Source organism: Puma concolor, chromosome C1 (genome assembly GCF_028749965.1).
Source record: "Puma concolor isolate L17-30 chromosome C1, mPumCon1.1.hap2, whole genome shotgun sequence".
Lineage (NCBI taxonomy): Eukaryota > Metazoa > Chordata > Mammalia > Carnivora > Felidae > Puma > Puma concolor.
This window is the reverse complement of record NC_141674.1, coordinates 15877588-15898575: the sequence shown is the minus strand read 5'-3', so window position 1 is coordinate 15898575 and position 20988 is coordinate 15877588. Positions and strand designations below refer to the sequence as shown.

The window sequence follows — 20988 nt, the reverse complement described above, 5'->3', positions numbered from 1 at the left end:
TCCAGAGAGGTGAAGTGACTGGCCTCAGGCCACACAGCTAGAGCTTGACCCAGCCAGGATTGGAACTCAGGTCCGTCTAACTTCTAGATGTGTTCACTGGCCCTTCCAAACCTGGGCACAAGTGGACGTGCTTGTCACCTTTCCAGCCTGTCACTGGAAATGTGGCAGGCGACCTTCAATGACAAATTCTTCCAGAAACAGGCTGATCAACATGGAAAGTTATTTGGAGCCCCAGTGCATGCCCACCTGCCTAGTGACCCCACAGCCTCGGGGGGCGAAGTCAGTGGAGGGGCTGGGCACTTGCCAGCCTGCCAGCCTGGGGCAGCTCAGGGCATGGAGCTGAAGCCAGGAGCAGAGCCCGCATTTGCATTTGCAAATGAGGCAGACAGCCCTGTCCCCAGTGGGCTAACCCCAGCTGGCCTGGCTCCCAGGACATGACAGCTGAGGTCCCGGGGGGCACAGCCCGGTGCCCAGCTGCCTGAGCTGCTTTTCTCCTGTTTTCTCTCTTCCCTGACCCTCAGAAAAGGTTGCCTAATGCTTAATGTAGGGGAAAGAACGTGGGCTTTAGAATTAGCCAGAACTGGGGATACAGCCCAGCTGTCACTCCTGGCCAGGGGACTTTGGCCATGGTATTTAACCTCTCTCCGTATCAGTTTCTCCTTCTTGGACTAAGGAGTAAGGATCTCCTTAAGATGATTGAGAAAGGTAAGGGTCAGGTACTCAGAGAGCTGACTTACAGTAAATGCTCAGATTTCCTTAAAAACAAAATCTCCCCCCCCCCCAAACTACAAAAATAATAAGTGCTCATCGAAAAACTCCAAACGGGACACCTTGGTGGCTCAGTTGGTTAAGCGTCCAACTTTGGCTCAGGTCATGATCTCATGGTTCTTGAGTTCTGTGTTGACAGAACTCTGTGTTGACAGCTCTGTGTTGACAGCTCAGAGCCTGGAGTCTGCTTCAGATTCTGTGTCCCCCTCTCTCTCTGCTCCTCCCCCACTCACCCTCTCTCTCTTTCTCAAAAATGAAAAAACATTCAAAAAATTAAAAAAAAAAAAAAAAAAGAAAAACTCCAAACAATGCAGAAAAATATATCCTATAGAAGGCAGGAGTTCCTGGTGGTCCCGCTTCCTAGAGACAAGCCATGTGAACTTTTGCATTTAATTTTTAATTTTCACAAGTGAGATTTTGGTTGTGCAACTTGCTTTTTTTTTTTACTTAACAGTATGCCTCAAACCCCTTTTTCCATCAGGACAGAGGCCCCCTTTGTGATCACTGCATGGTCCCCGACTGTTTGCAGGTGCCTTAATGCATTTATCCAGCCTCCTTTTAATGGACCATTGAGGTGGCTTCCAGATGTTGGCTATTGCAAACACTGCTGCAGTGAATGTCATTTGTTCATATATTTTTGTGCATTTGTGTATAAAGGGAGTGGCCGGGCCAAAGAGTATTTACATTTTTGTCCATAACAGGAGTGGCCAAAACCTCTACAGAGAGGTGGTAGCAATCCATGTGCCCCAGCAGACAATCCATGTGCCCCAGTAGAAAAGTCTACTTCCTCAAAATAATGGGGATTTACCCACTGCCTCTGTCCCTGACCACAGAGATCCCAGAGCCATCAAGAGGCAGAGATTCCAAGTGGGGGAGGTGCCTGAGAGGTCATGCTGCCCTTACTCCTGTCCCCACACCTGTCTCCCCATTACATCCCTGGAGGCTCTGCCTGCCTTTGCTCAGTACCTTACACGCTCATTGTTTTACTCTTGGGCAGCTCCAGTCTACTTTCTCACAACCTCCACCTAGGAGTCCTGCCTTAGTCCTCAGCAGCCCACAGAGGAAGCGAAGAAGGAAGAAAGGAGGAGAGAAGGGAAGGCCAGGAAATGCTCATGGTTAATGTTTACATACTTTGCATGTAATAACTTATTCAGTCCTCATGACAACCCTTGAAGGCAGGCACTGTTGTTATCCCCATTGCACAGATAAGGAAATCGAGGCTCAGAGAGGTTGAGCAACTTGCCCAAGGTCACACAGCTGTTAAGTGGCAGAGCTAGGATACAAACTCAGGCAGTCTGGCTCCAGAACCCTCACCTGTGATGTTACACTGCCTCTCCCAGCAGGAGCCAGTGATTTATTGAACACTTACTATATACTGACTAGCTCCAGGCTAGTCAGATTGTACGTATAACCTCTAATTTATTCTATACAACAACCCTGCAAAGCAGGTATTACTGTTTCATTTGGGAGATAGGGAACTGAGGCTCAGAGAAGAGAAGAGGCTTAGAGGAGCTGAAGGGCCCCTCCACAGCCCCTGCCGGGCAGAGTAAGCCCTCCAGGGTTCTGGTTCACTCAGTCCTCAGCAGACCCAGCTCAGTGTAGTGTCTCATCTTCCTGTTCATCCTCCTGTAGGATGTCACCATCCAGTCTGAGTCCCAGTTCCCAGTGGAATCTGCTTGGAGAGGTCGTGGTGACTTAATTCTGTCCACATGGTGATTTAGAGACAGAGCTAAGGCTTCTCCTTGTCACCTTCTGTTAGGAGATGGTGACCTTGTCCCCCTCTGTCTTGGCCTGGCAGGGACTTCTGCTCACCAGCTTGGCCCGGGGCCCACGAAGTGGCAAGCCCACCAGCTGGGGAGGGAGAGGGATGGATTAAACAAGACCTCGGCACTGGAGGGTTCAGTGTCTGGGCACTGAGGCCCAAGGAATGCGGAGAACAGCTGGAGAACAGCTAGAGAACAGTCGGGCGGGTGTCACTGGGGCTTTGCTTTGAGATGGGGGAGGCCTGGCTCACCCCGCTCAGATGCCCATGCCCAGCAGCACAGTCAGGCCCAGAGCAGGCAGCAGGACGCGAATCCTGAATGAATAACTGAGTGTAGGAGTGAAGGGCAAGTGGGGGAGCGGGTAGATGACGGAGCTTGAGTGCGTGAGTGAAGGAATGCATGGAGCTCAGAAAAGGGACACCGACCCCCTGGGCTGCACAGGCAGGGAAGGACAATAAGGTTAATGAGGGAGGTGCGGTGTAGGTGGCATGGGCCCCAGCTCATGGGTGCCGGGAAGGGCCTTGCTCACAGCCTCTGGCTCACGCTCTCCCTGGGCGCTGAGGGTGGCAGCCTGTGGCAGGCCCATCAGTGGGAGCCGTCCTGCAGCCGTGGGCCAAGGAGTGGAGCAGTGGGTTCCAGCTTCAGGTGCGGCACGTTGGGAAAGTCACCACTGCCATCTTGGCTTCAGGTCTCTTCCGTGTGGAATGGAGATGATGTTACCGCCTTGGGTTCTTTGTGAGGCTGTTGAGGGGGCCTAGTGAAAGGACACTTTGTAAAGTACCAGGCTGGGTCAGCAGGTGTTGTTATTACCCAAGCAGGAAGAGGCTGGGTGGCTGGGTCACCTCAGTATGGCTCCTCTCCCTGCCCCGTGTGCCGGGAGGAGTCAGGTGCCGGGAGGAGTCAGTCCCGGGGAGGCGGGGAGGGTCAGGCCCGGGGCCACAGCCTGGCTCTGGCACCTGGGCAGGGGAGGCCCTGGCATTCAGCAGGTGGATGGGAGGCCCGGTCCTTAGGTGCTGCGCCCCCGGGAGGGGGCCGGTCCCATGACCTCCTCTCCGGGCTGCCAACCTGTTGTTTGCTCAGGAGGCCACTACCTGGCCCGGCTCCGGCATCCGGGTGTGTTGGCGCTCAGCCAGCATGGAGCGAGGGTGGGGACTCCACGTGCTACGTCCCTGCCCACCCCCTCTGTGCAGCGTGGAGACTGAGGCCTGCTCCCCACTCCCAGGGTGACTCTGCCAGCTCTACCATTTGGTGGTTGCGGGACCCCCTGGCCCATCTTGCAACCTCGATGAGCCTCTGCTTCCTTATTTCTGAAACAGCGATCTGGGTTGTGCCAATTACGGATTACGGGACATCACAGCGCCTGGCTCCCGCCCACCCCCACACTTCCTCTTGAATCCTGGTAGGGAGGTGGAAGGTGCCTGGGGAAAGGATAGTCAGGAGCAGCCATGCTTGTGTCCCTCCCCTCCCTGTGGGCCTTGGGTGGAGGGGGCTGGGCTCCCTGGGCCTAGCTTCAGAAACTTGCTCACCGGGCTGTCCCTGGCCACCTTCCGTGGCATCTTGGCAAGACAGAGGCAAGCGGGAGGGTGGGGGGAGGCAGTGCCGGATGTCTGAGCACTGGAGACAATGGGCCTCTGTGGCCCCCAGGGGAAGGGGCAATTCCAGTGCAGCCTCCGGTCTCTGGTTTCAGGAGATCAGAGTCCCCTCAGACACGATACCACAGCTGGGAGACATAGGCAGCCCCCAAGCCCCATCCAGAGTGGCCTCTCTCAGGGGGGGTGAGGGCCCGCAGGAGTAGCCCTCTGTACCTGCTTCTCGCCTTGAGGTCTGTACCCTCTGCCGTCCCCCACATGAGTCACCAGATTGGTAGAACCAGCTGGTTTCATGGAGACCACGGAGATTCAAGGGACCCTGTCCTCTGGTGACCAGTGCTGGGCTCGTCTGGACCCCTCAGGACCCTATCCTGGGCTAGCCTCCCTCACAAGTCCTTCTTGGCCCTGTGTTCCTTGGCTAGCTGAGCACCTGCTCTGCCCCCCCAACCACCCAAGTCTGGTTTCCCAACTTGTGCGTGTGTTGTCCTGTACCTGTCTAGCTCCCCTGCTCCCCATCACAGGCTTCCTGCCTTGGTGGTCATGTGTTACCTGCTCTGGCCACCGGAGTTTCACCTGTTTAAAATGAACTTTAAAGCATGAATAGTTCACCAGGCAGCCAAGAAGGAAAAGGGAGCCCCCAGCAGAGGAAACAGCCTGTGCCAAGGCTCAGCAGTGTGAAACAGCGTGGCTTATTTGGAAAACTGCTTGCAGCCCAAACAGGCTAGGACAAGGTGCCTGGGGCAGGACAGGAAGGGGGTGTGCGTGGAGATGAGGCTAGGAGAGTCAGCAGGGGCCACACCCACCTGGGGACCTCCATCCAGGGCAACTATCTTTGGGTGGCCAAAGAACCAAGTCATACCCAAAGGACAGCCCAGCCACTGCTCTAATGCCCTGAAAGGGTGAGGTTCCCAGGAGAGTGGCTAATATTAATAATAATTAATCATAATAGCAAACACTTCTATAGTGCTTACTCTACTCTGTGTCTCACAGCAGCCTTATGAGGAGAAAGACAGGACCCTCCCATCAACTCTCCAGCTGGTTAACAGTGGGGAAACAACCCAGGAAGGCATCTGGCCAACTGTCCTCAGTCTTACCTGTCTCCCCCCCACCATGCCTGTGGTTTGGCAGTGTGGGGAACCACCCGGAGATGCCCCCTACCCCAGTGTGGCATCTGGAGCCCTGGACTAATGGAAGGCCTGGGTTCTGGTCCCCAGTCTACTTCTGCCTTCCTGGGTGACCTCAAGGTGGTGGTTTAACCTCTCTGAGCCTCAGTGTATCCTTCCAGGAATTGGGGATCCTAGCGACTGCCTTATCTCCCACTCCAGTTCCGGTGAGACTCCCAGGAGTGAGCAGATAAACAGCACTTTTGAAAAGTACAAAAAGCTGTACTCATGACAGTGTGATTATTATTGTTACCTCGATGTGGAGATAAGGGATGGGAGGAGGCGCAGTGACAGTTGCCAAGAAACCCAGGAGCTGTCAGCAGCAGCTTCCGGCCTGGCCCATCCCACTCAGGAGCTGGGCCACTGGGCCCCTCCCCCACCCCCTTGCTGCGCCCTTTCCCTGGGAGAGATGGGTGCATTGAGAGGGTGGGGAGCTGGGGCCAGCTGGCTGGCAGCCACACACCTCCGGGGCCTGAAGGTGACCCTGGAATGTGCCTGGCCCGGATGCCAGGTTGGCTCAGGCTTTCTGTGTGACCTTGGGCAAGTTACCTCCTCTCTGGCTGCCACCTTTTTCTGTGTCCAGGTCTTCTGTACCTGTAGGCAAGTGTCCAGGCCAGACAGGAAAGGATTGGAGCTGGACCTGGAAGATGCTTGGCGGTAGCTGCAGGAGCTGGGGAGGGCTGCCATGGGGAGGCCACCGGGGGCCAAGGCTAGGTGACAGGGCTGAGGTCCTGGGTTGAGAGCAGCCGTGATGTATGTAGTAGAAGAACCTTGAGCTGGAGTTAAACCTCTGTTCTCCCCTTTCCCTGGCGTGACCGTGGACTTGTCACTTAACCTCTCTGAGCCTCAGTTTTCTTATCTGGAAAAAAGGTGGATAATAGCCAACCTCACAAAGCTGCTGCGGTGATCAGATGAGACACTAGACTGCAAGAGTGCTGTGCAGATATGACTTCGGTCATGGCAGGGGGAAAGGAAAAGGGGAGAGTTCCCTGAGTCCCAGCATGCTCCAGACACCTTCCAGCCGCTGCACGTGCAGAGGGAATGCAAAGCATTTTTAAAATATATTTTTTTTATTTTTAAGTAATCTCCACACCCAAAATGGGGCTTGAACTCACAACCTGGAGATCAAGAGTCACATGCTCCACCGACTGAGCCAGCCAGGTGCCCCAGAATGCAAAGCATTTTAAACTGAGCCAGGCCATTGGGTCTGGAAGGTTTTCAGAGAAGCAGAGAGGGCCAGACCCCACGTGAACAGAATAGTGGAGATTAGAAGGAAGGAGGCGAGGGTGGGATAGAGAGGGGAGGAGAGACAGAGAAGTTCAAGTTCATGAGAGGGAGGGGAGGTCCACAGAGCGCAGAGGCAGAAGGGGAATGGAGGATGGCTAGAAAGGTGGGGATGAGATGGGTGTGAGATGAGGGAGGCCGACAGGGGGAGGGGAGGCATGGGGAGGTAGGGAGGGAGGTGGCAGGTTGAGTTTATTCATCCCTTCCAGGTTATTTATTGAGCAACTAGTATCTGCTCAGTCAGTATAGTATAGCATTAGGGCACAGTACCTAGACCTGGATGGCTGAGGGTTCAGATCCTCTGTATTTCACTTACTGCCAGCATGACCTTGGACAAGTTGCTGAACCTCTCTGTGTCTTAGTGCCCTCCTTTGAAAGAAGGGTGTTCAATGAGTGAATCCAAGCGAAGCAGTTAGAGCAGAGCCTGCCCAGGGCAGGCCGGGTATCAGTGGTGGCTGTCCTTTGCTGTTGCTGTTTTCATTACCTCTCGAATGGGACTTGCTAGGTCTGCCCCTGCTATGAAGTTCAGATCTTGGGCTCTAGAGTGACAAACCTGGATTCCAATGTTTGCTCTGCCTCATTCACTGTGTGACCTTGGGCAAGTTAACATACCTTTCTGAGCTTCAGTTTCCTTGTGTGTAAAGCAGGCAGTTTTTGAGCACCTGCCTCACTTGGGTTGCTGTGGTGATTAAGTGGAATCATACAAGGCACAGGTAGGCTGTGCCTTTTGTTATTACTGTCCTTCTGTTCCCTCGGGGCTGGGATGGATGGGGGCAGGCAGGGCCCAGAGCGTCCAATTCCTGCTCTGTCCCCATTGTGGAGCCTCTCCCTTCCCCTGCCCTTTAGGGCCTCAGCAATGACCTTGTAGGTGGAGGAGTTGCCTGGCAGGGGGTGGGGTGCTGGGTACTGCCTGTGAGGGGCCTGCTCTAGCCAGCCAAGAACTAGAGAGTTGAGGGCCTTACGGCAGGGTCCCCGATGGAAGCCAGACCGCCGCTCGCCTCCTTGTCTCGAGAGACTTCCCTAGTCCTGTGCCAGCATGAGCAGCCCTGTGCAAGATGGATAAATGGCCATGGGGAAGCTCAGACTGAGCGGGTTCTGGAAGGGGAGTGCGTCAGGGAGCTGTTGCCAAGCCACTGACCTGCAGTGGCCATGGTCTGAGCCTGGGGGCCTGAGTAGGGCAGGCAGAAGAACAGGGCCCAAATAGCTCCATCATAGGCGACAACCTCCGCTGGGCAGCCGGGGCCACGCCAACACCACTGTCCCCGTGTCCCCACCACTAAGGGGATCCAGCTTCAGCTGGGCTGCAACCCCAGCACTTCCTGGTCCCTGGGCAGCCTCTGCTTTCCACCCCGCTGGCGCTGGCCTTACTCAGTCAAGGGCGTGGGCTTTCAGTTCTGGCTCTGTCACCCATTTGCTAGGGGAAGTGGCTTCACCTCTTTGAGCTTCAGTTTCTCCATCTATAAAAATGGGGATATATGACGCCAATCTCCCAGCACTGTAGTGAGGGTGTAAAATGCTTGATACAGTTCTAGGCACATGACCCAGGTCTTGACAAAGAGTCCCCAGGGTGACCTCAGTGGAATTTGCCTGGACCATTTCTGTGGGCCTCTCTCTACTCCCCCAGCTCCAGTCTCTCCCCAGGTCAGCATACCTGGCAAACTACGGGGACCTAAGCACAGGCGGTTCCCTTGCTCACACACCTCCAGTGGCTCCCTACTGCCAGCCTTCATTCAGTCACTGATTCCTTCAATCATTTACCCATTCAACAAATAACTAAAGAGACCTAACTTGGGGAGCCAGAGTTTACCATGAATGAATGAATACCAAAGAACTTATTGAGTAAATACCTACTAGCTACCCAGGCTCTATGATGAAATTTTTTTGGAAGCAGAGGCTAGGAGGGGTGTGGTACTGACTCAAGGTCATACAACAGGTAAGTGTTCTTCTTCACAGTGATGCCATGGCTTGAAATGCCACTGCCACCATATCTCTTTTTCTGGGTCAAGTGCACTGCTTAGTGCAGGCCCCGCTTTTAGATGCCAGCAGCCCCCGAGAGGTGGAGAGGCTTCTGGTGCCTGCAGCCGAGCTGTGGATGTGGACGGCTCCTCTCAGCTGTCTCTCCTAACCAGAGAGGCTGGGCTGAGGAGACTGGGCAGGGGGCTCCGAGGGTCCTCCGGGTCTCCTTCCTGGGCCAGGTTCCTGCAGCCCCTCCCCCTTTCAGGGAGGGGCAGTCCCAGACTGGCCTGACTCAAGCCTGCTGCTGTGGGCCACGGAAGATCTGGCAGCTGGAATGACTCACCCTCTCAGGAGCAGCCTCCGTTGATGGGACCGGGGCGGGGTTGCAGACACGTCAGGGTGGCCCTGGGCAGCAGGAGGGAGCCCAGGGCCGGGTGAGCCGGCCTGGCTCGCCTGGCCCTGGGCTCCCTGGGTCCCAGGAGCCACTGGGCATTTCCTCTCCCTGACCCCAGAGGTGGCCTCCTCAGCAGGCTTTCTAGGGTGACAGGAGCTGACTTCGCCCTCATCAGACCTGCTTCCTTTCCTCAGGGAGGGGTGTGGGTGTGGGCAAAGAGGCTGAGCTTGGAGTCAGGCCTTACTCAGAGGCTGGCTCTGCCCCTGACCAGCTGTATGACCTCTGCATGCCTCTGGGTCCTCATCTGTTAAATGAGAATACCAGTGTGGTGAGGAGTCTGTGCCCTCAGGCCTGGAAAGAGGGGCTTGGCACAGGGCCTGGCACATAGTAGGCCCAGTGGCTGTCAGCTATTACTATTGTCATTAGGAATAGCAGTTGCCAGGGGCGCTTGGGTGGCTCAGTCGGTTAAGCGTCCAACTTCGGCTCAGGCCACCATTTCGCGGTTCGTGGGTTTGAGCCCTGCATCAGGCTCTGTGCTGCCAGCTCAGAGCCTGGAGCCTGCTTCAGATTCTGTGTCTCCCTCTCTTTCTGCCCCTCCCCACTCATGCTTGTCTCTCTCTCAAAAAAAAAAAAAAGAATAGCAGTCACCCAAGTGTCCTCTCAGCCCTAAGGCTGCATTTCTCTGAAGGCTCAGGAAGGGGTCTATAGAGGTTGAGCTCCCTGCTTAGTACAGAGATCAGGACTCAGCCCTTTACAGCAACCCTCACTGCCCCCTGCCTCGGTTTACCCATCTTCAGAATGGGCTGTGGACATCCTCTTGACAGGAATGTGTTGGGCAGGCCTAATGGAGAACTCGGGGAGAGACCCTGTCCACATCTCTGATCTCCGGGGAAGGAGAGCCTGTTTGGCAACCCTGCTCCAGAAGCCCCCCCTCTCCCTCCTCCTGGGGAACCCATGACCTCCCCTCCATGAAATCTGTCCTCCGACTCTGAGAGCGATTCTTCCTCCCAGAGTTCACAGACCTCCCAGCCTGGAGCCTTCCTTGACCATAAGACCCCTTCTTTCTTCCAGGAGGAGTGATGGGCAGAACCAGTGCTTTCCTCACGCCCTAGACGTGCCACGAGTGGACTTCGTTCCCTCCCACACTGCTTCACTCCACCCCAAGGTAAGTGCCCCCTCCCCATTGCCCCTGGTCTGGAGACCCTGGGGCTGACAGAGAATTAAGAATGACTAGCGGACAGCGGTCAAGTGTTCATGCAGATGCTGCTTGAGGCTTAGCTCCCCGAGGGGACACCACTCCTCACCCCTGAGTGCGTTGGGCCGGGGCCTATATCACTGTTGGGGAGGGGGCAGGACAGCTGGGAACGAACTGGCCAAACAGCTATTCTCCATCACCTTCATTATCAACATCCCCATCAGCTTCCTTGTCTGTAAGCCCGGAATAATGATACTACCTGGCACGGAGCTATTGTGAGGATTTAATGAAAAAAGTGCCAATAAAACATTCCACCCATGATATCTGGCACAGGGTGAGAGCCCTGTGAATGAGATCACCAAAATCAAACGTGTTCGCCGAGCACTTGATTTGTATCAGACTTTGTGCTGGGCGCTGAGGGACCAGAAATCAATTGGGCACAGACCCTGTCCTCAAGGAGCCATAGTCCAGGTAAGAGATAAATAACTGAGCAACTTGTGCAGAATACCAGTAACAACCACGAGCATTTATTGAGAGTTATTATATGCCAGATGGGTACTTAATGGTTTATAGGCAGTATTTCATTTCATCCTCCAACTGGAAGTACTATGTGATAGCTACTACTATTAGTCCCATTTTGTAGATGAAAAAAATCAAGGCTCAGAGAAGTTAAGTTACTTGCTCAAAGACACACAAATAGGTTATGATGGGGCTGGGGTCGGAACTCAGTCTGTGTGACCAGAGTGCCTGGCCTTGTGGCCTCCTTGATGCAGAAGGAAATGAACCCTCTCTTTTGCAGTACACTTTATGGTTTCTAAAGCATGTCCACAGACATCATCATGCCTCTTGGTCATTTCATCAAACCTTGGATGGCAGGCATTCTCCAGGTGAGGATTCAGATGCTCAGAGAGGTTTTCCTAAGGTCACACAGTCAGGAAATAGCAAGCCCAGGGCCTGCTAAGCTCTTCTCCCACACTCGGGCCTGGAAGAAGGGCCATGTACCTCTCCTTGGCCAGGAAGGCAGATGGCCAGGGACTGAAATCCTTGTGGGATTCCACCACCTCCAAGGGGGCTCCTAGGGCAACATCAGGGGGCTCCTGAGACCATCTCCTGCTCCCTGTGCCTGGGCCAAAGCCCAAGATGGGGCCATGTGGATCCTGGGGCTTGGCAGGAAGGGAACGACTCAATGGCACCTGGGTTCATGACTGAGGCCCCCTAGTCCCTCTCCCCCTAAGCATACAGGAAGAGGCCTTGATTCTCACCACGGGCTGTGTGCCTTTAGACCATAGCTTCCCCTCCCTGGGCCTCCGTCTATCTCTCAGGAAAATGAGGGTTGAAACAACCCCTCGCCCTGAGTCCTGCTTGCTCAGACAGCCTGGGGCTGGCTTTCGTGGATTAGCTCTGAGCCGCCTCCCCTCAGGCTTCCTGGCCTCCACCCAGCTGGCCAAAAGCCTCCATTTGTGCCAACACAGCCCAGACAGCGGGCTCCAAACCACTCCCATCCTGACAGCCCACCCCTACTCCAGAATCAAGACCCAGTCTGTGGGTCATCCTCCTTTGACAGGGGTAGGGGGAGGACAGGTGGAAAACAGGGTACAGAGAGACTGAGTGATCTCCCTGGATGCCCAGCAGAGCAGTGGTGGGGCTGAGGGGACTCAGGCCAACGACACATTCTTCGTGCCCCTCCTCCAGCACCCCTAAGTCTGTGAACATTTATCATGTTGATGGAGCCAGTCTGAGGGGCAGGTGACCTCCCTGTGCCAAGGGTAAGTCCCTGCCCCTCTCTGAGGCTCAGATTCGTCATCTGTAAAACAGAGGTGCCAATTTCTTCTCGCTCGGCTTGCAGCTGGGCGATGACCGTGAAAGTAACTTTGGAAAGTGGAAATCAAGACGCCGAACTGTATCAGCAATGCTACATTTCCAGGGCAGGACAGAACACCCAGAAGGGACATTCCCCTCTCATTGGAAGACCACATTTGTACAGACACTGAGCTGTTCGGGGCCCTCCTACCTTGCCCCCCATAGGGGTTTCTCCACTTAGGAATTCAGAAATCTGCACACATGTATGTGCACAGTCTGCCCACACCCATGTCCATGGACAAATTCACATGTCTGCAAACATATTCAGAGACTTGCACATGTACACATGCATGTGTATACAGATACACATGTACAAACACAAATACAGGTACCCATGATGTCCATGCACACACAGCCTCATCTGGTCTGAGAGTCACACACACACACACACACACACACACACACACACACACACACGCACACACACACACGCACAGCTGCATGCACATTCTCCATGGAGTGTGTACCTTCTCCACTCCACCTGTCACACAGACATCTCCAATGATGTGAGCAGGTCTCACCTCCTCCCAGTATGGGAATGGACATTTCTCTGGCTGCATTTCGATGGGTGCCCGGAAGCGCTCAGGCCTGGAAGTGCCTGTGTAAATCAATATTTGCTGCTGTTAATTATTAAAAACAAAGCTACACCGTGTCTGGAACACACATCTCCAGAGTTCCCACCGGCTGCCGGGCTCCAGCCTGACTGAGGGCCAGGTCTGGAGGAAAGGAAGGTCCAGTGCCTTCCTTCCAGGAGCCCTTGCCTTGGAGATGGAGGGTGATGGGCAGCTACTGGAAGCTTCTCCAGGAAGCTGAAGAGAGATTGTGCACTGAGCTGGTGGGCAGGCCTGCCCCTGCAGGGTCCAAAGCAGCAGGTGTTGACTTGGCCACAGCTCAGGAAGCAATTGGTGCTTTCCCAGTATGTCTGGGGAAGGGGTGCTGAGGCTCCCGCCCCCCACTGCACAGTGGCGGCAGACACAATGCAGGGTTAGCCAGAGGGGTCTGCAGAGGTGGGAAGACTGGTGGCCTTCTATTTTACAGATGGGAAACTGAAGCCCACAGAGGTGACAGGGACTCACTCAAGTCCACTCAGCAAGTTGTGGCAAGGCCAGTGCTAGAACCCTCATGTCCCAGAGTGCACTCTGTACGGTGGGGTCTTGGCAGTCCCTGTTCCCTCCCTCCCCTAGGATCAGGGGCAGTTAGGGTCCGGTGTGGGCACGGGAACCGGGGAAGGAAGGAAACCCGCCAGCCACTGTCAGGCATTAGAGGGTGAGGGGAGATGAGGAGGGAGGGGAGAGCAGCTCCAGGCCTTTCCCTGGATTCTCAGTTCTGCCTCTTCCTAGCTGTGTGAACCTGGGCATGATCTTTCACCTTTTGGAATCAGTCTTCTATTCCGTAAAATGGGGATGATACTCGCACCTCCTGGATTGTGGGGAGAGGCCATCCTCGCCAAGAGTCCAACATTAAGTAGGTGCTCAAGGAAAGCTCTCTATGAAGTAACCCTCTCTCCTCTTCCTGCCCGGCTTCACAGCCTGTCCCAAGAACCCCGTCCTTGAGGCCCCGAGGCGGATCCCCAGAGTGTGGGAAGACAAAGAAGGCGGGATAGGGGCGCGCTGAGCAGAGCCTCGGGTCTCCGTAGGGCCCCACGCGCCGAAAGCTTGCAGCGCGCCGGCGAGAGCGCGCAGGCGCAGTGTCCGGGAACCGCGAGCCGGGCCCGCACGGGGGGGGGGGGGTGGGGGGGCCGGGGGGGCGGGGGCTCCTCTGTCCCCGCCCCGGATCTCAGAAGCCCCACCCCCGCGACGCCCGTACCTGGCGCCCCGCCCCCTTCGGGCCCGGCGGCCCGGCGAGCCCAGCTCAGGCAGCGCGCCGCCGGGATCCCGGAGCGGGGAGCGCGGAGCTCGGCGCTGCGGGGCCCGGGCAGGGGCGCGCGCGGGCGGGAGCCGGCCGGGCCAGCTGAAGCGCCGCCGGGGCGGGGGCCGGGCCGGGCCAGGCTCGGGATGGCGCAGCCGCGGCCCCTGGCGCCCCCCGGCCGTCCGCGGAGGGGCTCGCTGCCCGCTGGGGCGGGCTGGCAGGTGAGGACCAGAGCGAGGGCGGCCTGCCCGAGGGGGTCCGAGGAGCCGGCTCAGCCCGACTTTCCCGGAGCCGGGCAGGCTCTGCCCCAGCCAGGGCGGGTGTGCGAGGCTCCGTCATGGAGGGCGTGTTAGCTTCTGGGCTGACACCCGGCCACAGCGGCCACAGGGCGCAGCCCTGCCCTGGGGTCCCGGGCCTGGGGCTCTTTCTGCAGCTGTCCCCGGATCAGAGTGCCCGTGGTGGCACCGTGGCTCTGGGCTGAAGTGGTACTGTGCGTGCTTGAGTCCGTGTGCCTGTTAGCCTCAGGGACCACTCCACCGTCCCCTGCCCCCTTTAGGAGGGGTCTGGATGTCGCGGTGTAACTTTGAGTGGTGCTCTGGGCCACTTTGCTCACAGTCTTCCATGTGTCAGGGCGTCTGCTGCGCCTGTGAGGCTGTAACTGTGGGTGTCACTTGTTGCTGTGTGTGCTCTCTGGGTGACAGTACCATGTGTCAATGTTTATGTGGCTGTGACTCCCGGTGCACTGTTCCTGGTCGCCCTGAGTGGGGAGCTCTGGGGGACATTAATGCGCCCACATCACTCTCGTGCCGGGACTGTGCTGAGCTGAGACTGTGTGACCCAGGCATAGATGCCGATGTTGCTGTTGTACAGGGTGCTAACAGGCAAATTTGTCTACCTGGACTGCAGGCGTCCATCAGTGGTTTCTGCTGTAGCTCCTATGGAATTGGCTCTTCCAAGCTCGGAGTGTTGCGTGTGGCCATAGGTGACCATAGGTCAGTGTCTCCTCTGGCGTCCCATAGTGCATTTTACAGTGTGGGTTTTGCCTCTGTGGCGGGCCTTCGAGTGTGCACCTGGGGTGTTTGTGTCTCGGGATCTTTAAGCTGTGTCTTTGTGATGGGTGGTGTGCACTCAGATGGATGTGAGGGGGCGTGTGTGAGGACCGGACCTGTACCCCCATCCTTGCTGATTGACCACTTCCACGGTGGCTGTGTGCTTTTGTTTCTTCCTGCTTCTCAAAACTCATTTAACGTTGTGGGGGTCAGGCCTGTCCTGCCTGTTACCGGGCTGCGTGACCGATAGGGGAAGGTGAGCTTGTATGTGGCAGCGGGGCTCTGTGGCCAAGTTGCTGTGGACACAGCTGCCTGTGTCTGCGAGCGCCTGCGATCGTGTCTCTCGGCGCACAGGTGCGAGAGTGGTTTTGTGGTGTTTGTGTAGCTTCGTGTTCGATTACTGGTGTGCACATTTGCACAGGGGTGGGTTTGCATCTGTGTGTGTGGCTTTGTGGTACGTGGGTCTATGTGTGTGTGCTGTTGTGTAATTTCGGACGCTGCCGTGTGTATTTGTTAGCACACGGTTCTGCGGCTCAGGATTGGTGTGCACAGATCCCCTGGGTTTGGGGGCGGGCTGTTTATGTCTGTTTGGTTTCTTTGGTACAGTGAGAGTGTGTTTAAATATTGGTGTACAAGGCTGTGCGTTCAAGCAAGAGAGAGAGAGAGAGAGAGAGAGAGAGAGAATGTGTTTCCTGGTGCACAACCCCATAGCACATGTATGTGAGCTCAGGCAGTGCCCCCACTGGGCAGCAGGAGCCAAAAGAGTTGAGGCCTTGGAAGTGCTGGGGGAGGGGCACTGTCCTAGAGACCCTGGGGGCTTCCCAGGCCCAACCCCCAACCCCACCAGCAGGCAAGGATGCCGCCTTCCAGGAGGCTGAAGCTGCCAAGCACAGCTGGCAGATGCCCGGATTAACCCTGTGTGTGCCGTTGGCTGGCACTGGGAGAGGCTGGCTGGAGCAGGAGAGGGGAGGGGGGTGCTTGTGGACTCACACAGCTGTTGGGCCAATGGGACATCCCGGCGCTGTCTGTCCCAACAGCCCCCCGCCCAGTCCATACTGCTTACAGGGCGGGGGGGGGGGGGCGGGGGGGGAGCCCTGGGCTGACTTCACTGAGCAGTTGGTCAGGGCCTGCTGGTCAGCTGCACGGAGCTCCCTTCTGCAATGCCCTTTCCACTTCCTCTTGCTGCTCGGACAGGCCCACGTGGTTAGTCAGGGTTGGGGGAACCAGGAGGGCAGAGGTGGGTGGAGACTCCTCGGGGACTTAGCAGGGTCGGCTGGGCCACCTGAGGACTGACCTGCCCTCCCCCGTCTCTGTTGCAGAGCACAGATCTGTTTGACATGATTGAGAAGATGCAGGTGAGGTTGGCTCTGTCGCCCTTTTCGGGGAGCCAAGGAGAGGGGTGGGCCGGGGTGAGGGCCCTTGCTCTAGCTCCAGTCCTGCAGCCTCTCTGAGGACAGGCCGGGAGCCCCAGGCAGACTGTGCTGGCAGGAGATGGCGGCGGTGAGTTTCCTGAGCCCTCGGTCTGGGGGTCAGAGTAGAGGATGGGGACCGGCAGTGCTAACTCCCTGTCTGACCCAAGGCCCAGGCCCCACTTGTGTCTCCCCTTCTCCCATTCCTGTGGAGGTCCCCAGCAGGGCTGGGCTCGGTGCCTCATCCCCCCATCCCCCCCCCCCCCACACATCCGCACACACATCTCCCGCACACACCCACACGCACACGCACCCACACATCCACAGACACATTTCCCATCCCCCTGAGAGGCGTCACAGGCTCTACAGGACCCCCATGTAGAATGGGAGAAGGGACAGATACCAGGCACAGGGTGACCAGAAGCTGTGCCACAGGCAGGGGGAGGTGCCCCACACCCTCGGCCTGACCCCTGCCCACTTTCCATGCCCAGCCTTGGTTTTCCCAAGCCTCTTTCTGGTGCATGGGTACATGTTGGGAGGTGGGCGGGGGTGGGGGTGGGGCAACTTGAACAAACCTCAGGAGCTTCCCCCCCATGTCAGTTCACCATCCAAACCCTCTCTTCTGCCCCTTCCTGTTTCTCTGCCTCTTGTAGTTTTTCTGTCTCCGCCTCTCTCCTCCTCTGTCTCTCTCTCTCTCTCTCTCTGTCCTTTTCTCCTTCTCTCTCTTAAAAACACACATCTGTGTAAGTAAATTTAAAAAACACACACCTGTGTAGATGCAATGGCCTCTGCCCCATACTCACACACTAGTGCGTGCCCCCAACCCTGTCACCACCCCTGCCCCCAGCCCCAGTGGCACACACTCCTGCACAGAGCCCCCAGCCCTCCCTGCAGAGGCCTGAGTAACAGAGCCGGCCAACACCCTGCCCTGGGAGTACCCCCGCACAGCCCTGGCTTCCCCCTTCACAGGAAGAGGTATGAGCCTCCCATGGGAGCGCTGGCAACAGGCATGGGGGGGGTGTAACGGGACGTGTTACCTTCTCTTTGCAGGGAAGCAGGATGGATGAACAACGATGCTCCTTCCCACCACCCCTCAAAGTAGGTTGGAACCGCGGCCCCACCCTACCCTTCTGTGGCCGTCTGCCTGTGCTGTTTCCCGAACAGTCTCTCCAAAGGCCTTGGGACCTGGAGGGGTTGGGGAGACTCTCTCGCCAATCGTGATCAGCAGTTACAGGAAGACTCAAACCCAGGACCCAGGAGGCTTCTGCCTGGGAAGGCAGATGGGGAGGGGAGGAGAGGAGGAGATGGGAGGAGTGGCCTGGTTGCCCCCCAGCCTGCTGCGAGGAGACTGAGAGGAGGCGGGGGATGGAAGGAGATGCAGGGAGGCTCTTGTTTAGACTCAGAATTTTCTTGGGGTGGGAGTTGCACATCCCCTCCAGATAGGCGTGTGGTTCTATGCTGGATTTGGGACCTCAGCAATCCAAGAAGACTGGTGGCTGGCCTGGGAGGGAACAGGGGGACGCCCAGGGCTTCAAGGTGAGGGTTGAGGAGGGGGCTTGTGAGCATATGCCTGATTCGTTGTTCAGAGCAGGGTTCTCAAAGTGTGGTCCTTGAACCAGCAGCAACAGCATTACCTGGAAGCTTATTACAATGTAAATTCTTGGGCCCCACCTAGACCCTGGGAAACGGGATGGGGCACAGCAGTGCGTGTTTAAGGAGCCCTCAAGGGCCATTCTGATGCACTGAGAATCACTGGTCCCTGGGTTTCTTCTGGGGAGGCGGTGAGCCTCCTTTTCCCCAGGCAGAGAGACACCCAGGGGAGACTGCCAGCACTCACTGAGCTAAGCTTGCTCAGCCCCGGCCTCATGGGGTCACCCCTGGGAAGCCCTGGGGAGATGACACAGCCCCATCCACACTCCCAGCCCAGGTGGCTGGCTGAGCAATGGAGCATTCTGGGGAGACTGGAAGTAAGTAAAGGGTGAGGGTCCCACCCCAGCTGGGTCTCTGGCCTGCTTGTGTTTTGTAGACAGAGGAGGACTACATTCCCTATCCGAGCGTCCATGAGGTAACTGGCTGGACCCCCTGAGCCCATCCTCACCCCGAGTCTGGACTCTCAGGTCCTCCTCCCTGCCAGGAGCCTGACCATAGACCTTGCCATGGGCTCTGGGGCCTCAGTTTACTGGCCCAAGTCTTTATAGAGTCCATGTGAACCCTTAGGCCTTTAATCCCGACGTTTCAGCCTCTTGGCCAAGGTCATTCTCCCAGCTCTACCTTCCCGAACCAAGTCCCCATTCTTGGAGACTGGAACAGGGGGTTCCATGTGGCCTGGGTCTGTGCCTGCAGTAGGACGGAAAGGGCTGGAGCAAGTACGCTGGGGGGGTGGATGCAAGCCCTGGGGTCCACGTGGGCTCTGGGTTGTTCCCTAGCTCTCCTAAGCCGTGGCAGAAGTGACCCTGGGTCTGAGTTGGAGGGTGTCCTGGGGCCCTGGTAGGGTGCAGTGTGGGTGGCTCTCAGCTGAGTCCTCCGTCAGGTCCTGGGGCGAGAAGGACCTTTCCCCCTCATCCTGCTGCCCCAGTTCGGGGGCTACTGGATTGAAGGCACCAACCACGAAATCACCAGCATCCCAGAGACAGAGCCGCTGCAGTCACCCACGACCAAGGTGAAGCTCGAGTGCAACCCCACAGCCCGCATCTACCGGAAGCACTTTCTTGGCAAGGTGGGTGGCCCGCTGGTGTTGGGGGCTGGGCCCGGGAGGGAGCCAAACCCAAGGGCTGGGGCTGGGTGGTAGTCCTGAGTCCCACGTCCCGGAACATTTGTGGTGGATTCACGCTTTCATTCAACAAACATTATGGCATAGTGGTTAACATCAGAGACTACCGCGGCACGATCCTGGCTCTGTCACTTGCTACGTGGGACAATGGGCAAGTCACTTACCCTCCCCGTGCCTCTGTTTCCTCATCCATAAACACAGAGAGGGTGATGACACCCACCTCAGGGGGATGCTGCACAGCTTTAATGAGAACGATGCTTGTAAGGTATTTAGAATGGGGTCCAACATAGAGTGAGTGCTCAGTCAAGGTTAGAAAATAATGAGCACCAGCTGTGTGCCAGCCGTGTTCTAGGCACCAGGAGTGCAGCAGCAAACCAAACAGACCCGGGCCCTGCCCTCAGGTAGCGTGAGGTCAGGGCTGGGAGACTAGTGTAGTGTCATGGCCTGACCTGGCTTGGCACAAACCCCTGCCCCGTCTCCAGCCCCAGAGCAGGGATCCTGCCCAGTAACAACTGGTCAGAGTGTCACCCAGCAGTGCTCCAGGCAGAAGTTACCGGGTGAGATTGTGGTAGCTGGAGGGGAGGTCCCATGCTGGGATCTAGTGCGTGCCAGGCCCCACGCCAGCTGCTGTACCTCTGTCCATCTCCAGCCCAGCTGGTGGAGTGGGGTGTGGGTTCTGGAGTCTCATGGCCTGCGTGTGTATCTTGGCTCTTCCATTTATTGATGGTGTGACCTTGGGCAAGTCGTTTGACCTTCCTGAGCCCGTTTCCTCATCTGTAAAAATGAGGATAACAAAAGTACATGTGAAGTATAGAGAACCATGCCGGGCACATAGTAAGTACTTAACATTAGCTATTACTACATTTTCATAGTTACTCTGTGAGATCAGGATTGCTCTCGTTTTTACAGAAGAGGAAACTGAGGCTCATAGAGGTGAAGTTCTTGGCCAAGGTCACACAATTACTGAGCCAGGAATTGGACCTACCTCCAGCTGACCTTCCCTTAAGACGTGCCGGGAGGGTTTATGCTCTTGGCTCAGAGGACTCGAGGACTTCAGCGCAGCCCTCTTTGCCAAGGACCTGCCACTCCCTCTCTGCAGATGGTGCCAAGCATTTGGGGGTTTCCGCCACTCTGTCCCCAGGCAGGGCTGAGGGGGACTCTTGGCTCCAGGCCCACTCAGACTGTCCCCGAGCTGCGGATTTGTGGGGCACATCCCCTGCCCCTGCCTCCTTCTCTTCCTGCCCTCCGAGCACAGGTGTTCACGTTTCAACAGAACTGACTTCCAGGATGACTCCTAGGGTGTGGCTGGGAGCCAGCCCCACTGCCAGGGCCAGGGCCAGCAGGGGGAGCCCAGGGCCGGGCTGAGGTGGAATATCTTGGCACTCCTGGCCTGCCCTTGATTTGAGGACTTCCCCCTCTGGAGGTGCCAGCCCCGGGCTCCTCTCTGGGGGTACCGTTCCTGCCACAGCTTCCCCTCGGGCCTTCTGCAAGATTTCTTCCCAACCCTGTAGCTTCTCCAGGTGAGGCAGGAGGGTGGGAACCTGTCCAGTGAGCCGCCCAGTGTGTTCATGAGATGTTTCACTTCCTGTTTCTCACGAGCCCTGGCTTCAGGGGCCAGAGAGCCACAAATTGAGCAATCAATCAGAGTATTTTTATTGAGCACCTACTGTGTGCCCAGCCCCGAGAAGGGCAGGAGCTGGGAGACAGAGAGGCAGGTACAAATGTGGTCCTGACTTTGATGAGGACCCCGACAGCCAAAGTAACTAACCTTCACCGAACACCTACTCTATGCTAGACTGTTTATCTCTTTCAGCCCCTGCCACCATCCCACGAGGTAGTTGGCCTCCCGTTTTACAGAACGGGAAACTGAGGCTCAGAGAGGTGAGGTGACCTTCTCAGGCTCCCCAGCTGGCAGGTGGCAGAGGTAGGATTTGAAGGCA

General features: G+C 56.8%; 1 protein-coding gene across 19 annotated transcripts in view; it reads left to right on the top strand.

The window, feature by feature from the left end:
* RAP1GAP (RAP1 GTPase activating protein) overlaps nt 1–20988 on the top strand; it is a 65727-nt gene that overhangs the window by 28037 nt on the left and 16702 nt on the right. For 16 of the 19 annotated variants that reach the window (XR_015254530.1, XM_086715943.1, XM_086715942.1 and 13 more), the window contains 5 exons: nt 9989–10082; nt 16189–16224; nt 17329–17376; nt 18305–18343; nt 18809–18994. Coding sequence is in view for 18 of the 19 variants with exons in the window: in XM_086715935.1 (XP_086572061.1) it covers nt 9989–10082; nt 16189–16224; nt 17329–17376; nt 18305–18343; nt 18809–18994 (403 nt within the window). In the remaining variant the exon portion in view is untranslated. Of the gene's footprint in view, nt 1–9988; nt 10083–10919; nt 11000–13793; nt 14042–14745; nt 14813–16188; nt 16225–17328; nt 17377–18304; nt 18344–18808; nt 18995–20988 lie in introns of those variants that run through there. The other 3 variants (XM_086715939.1, XM_086715937.1, XM_086715945.1) reach the window with 3 other exon arrangements.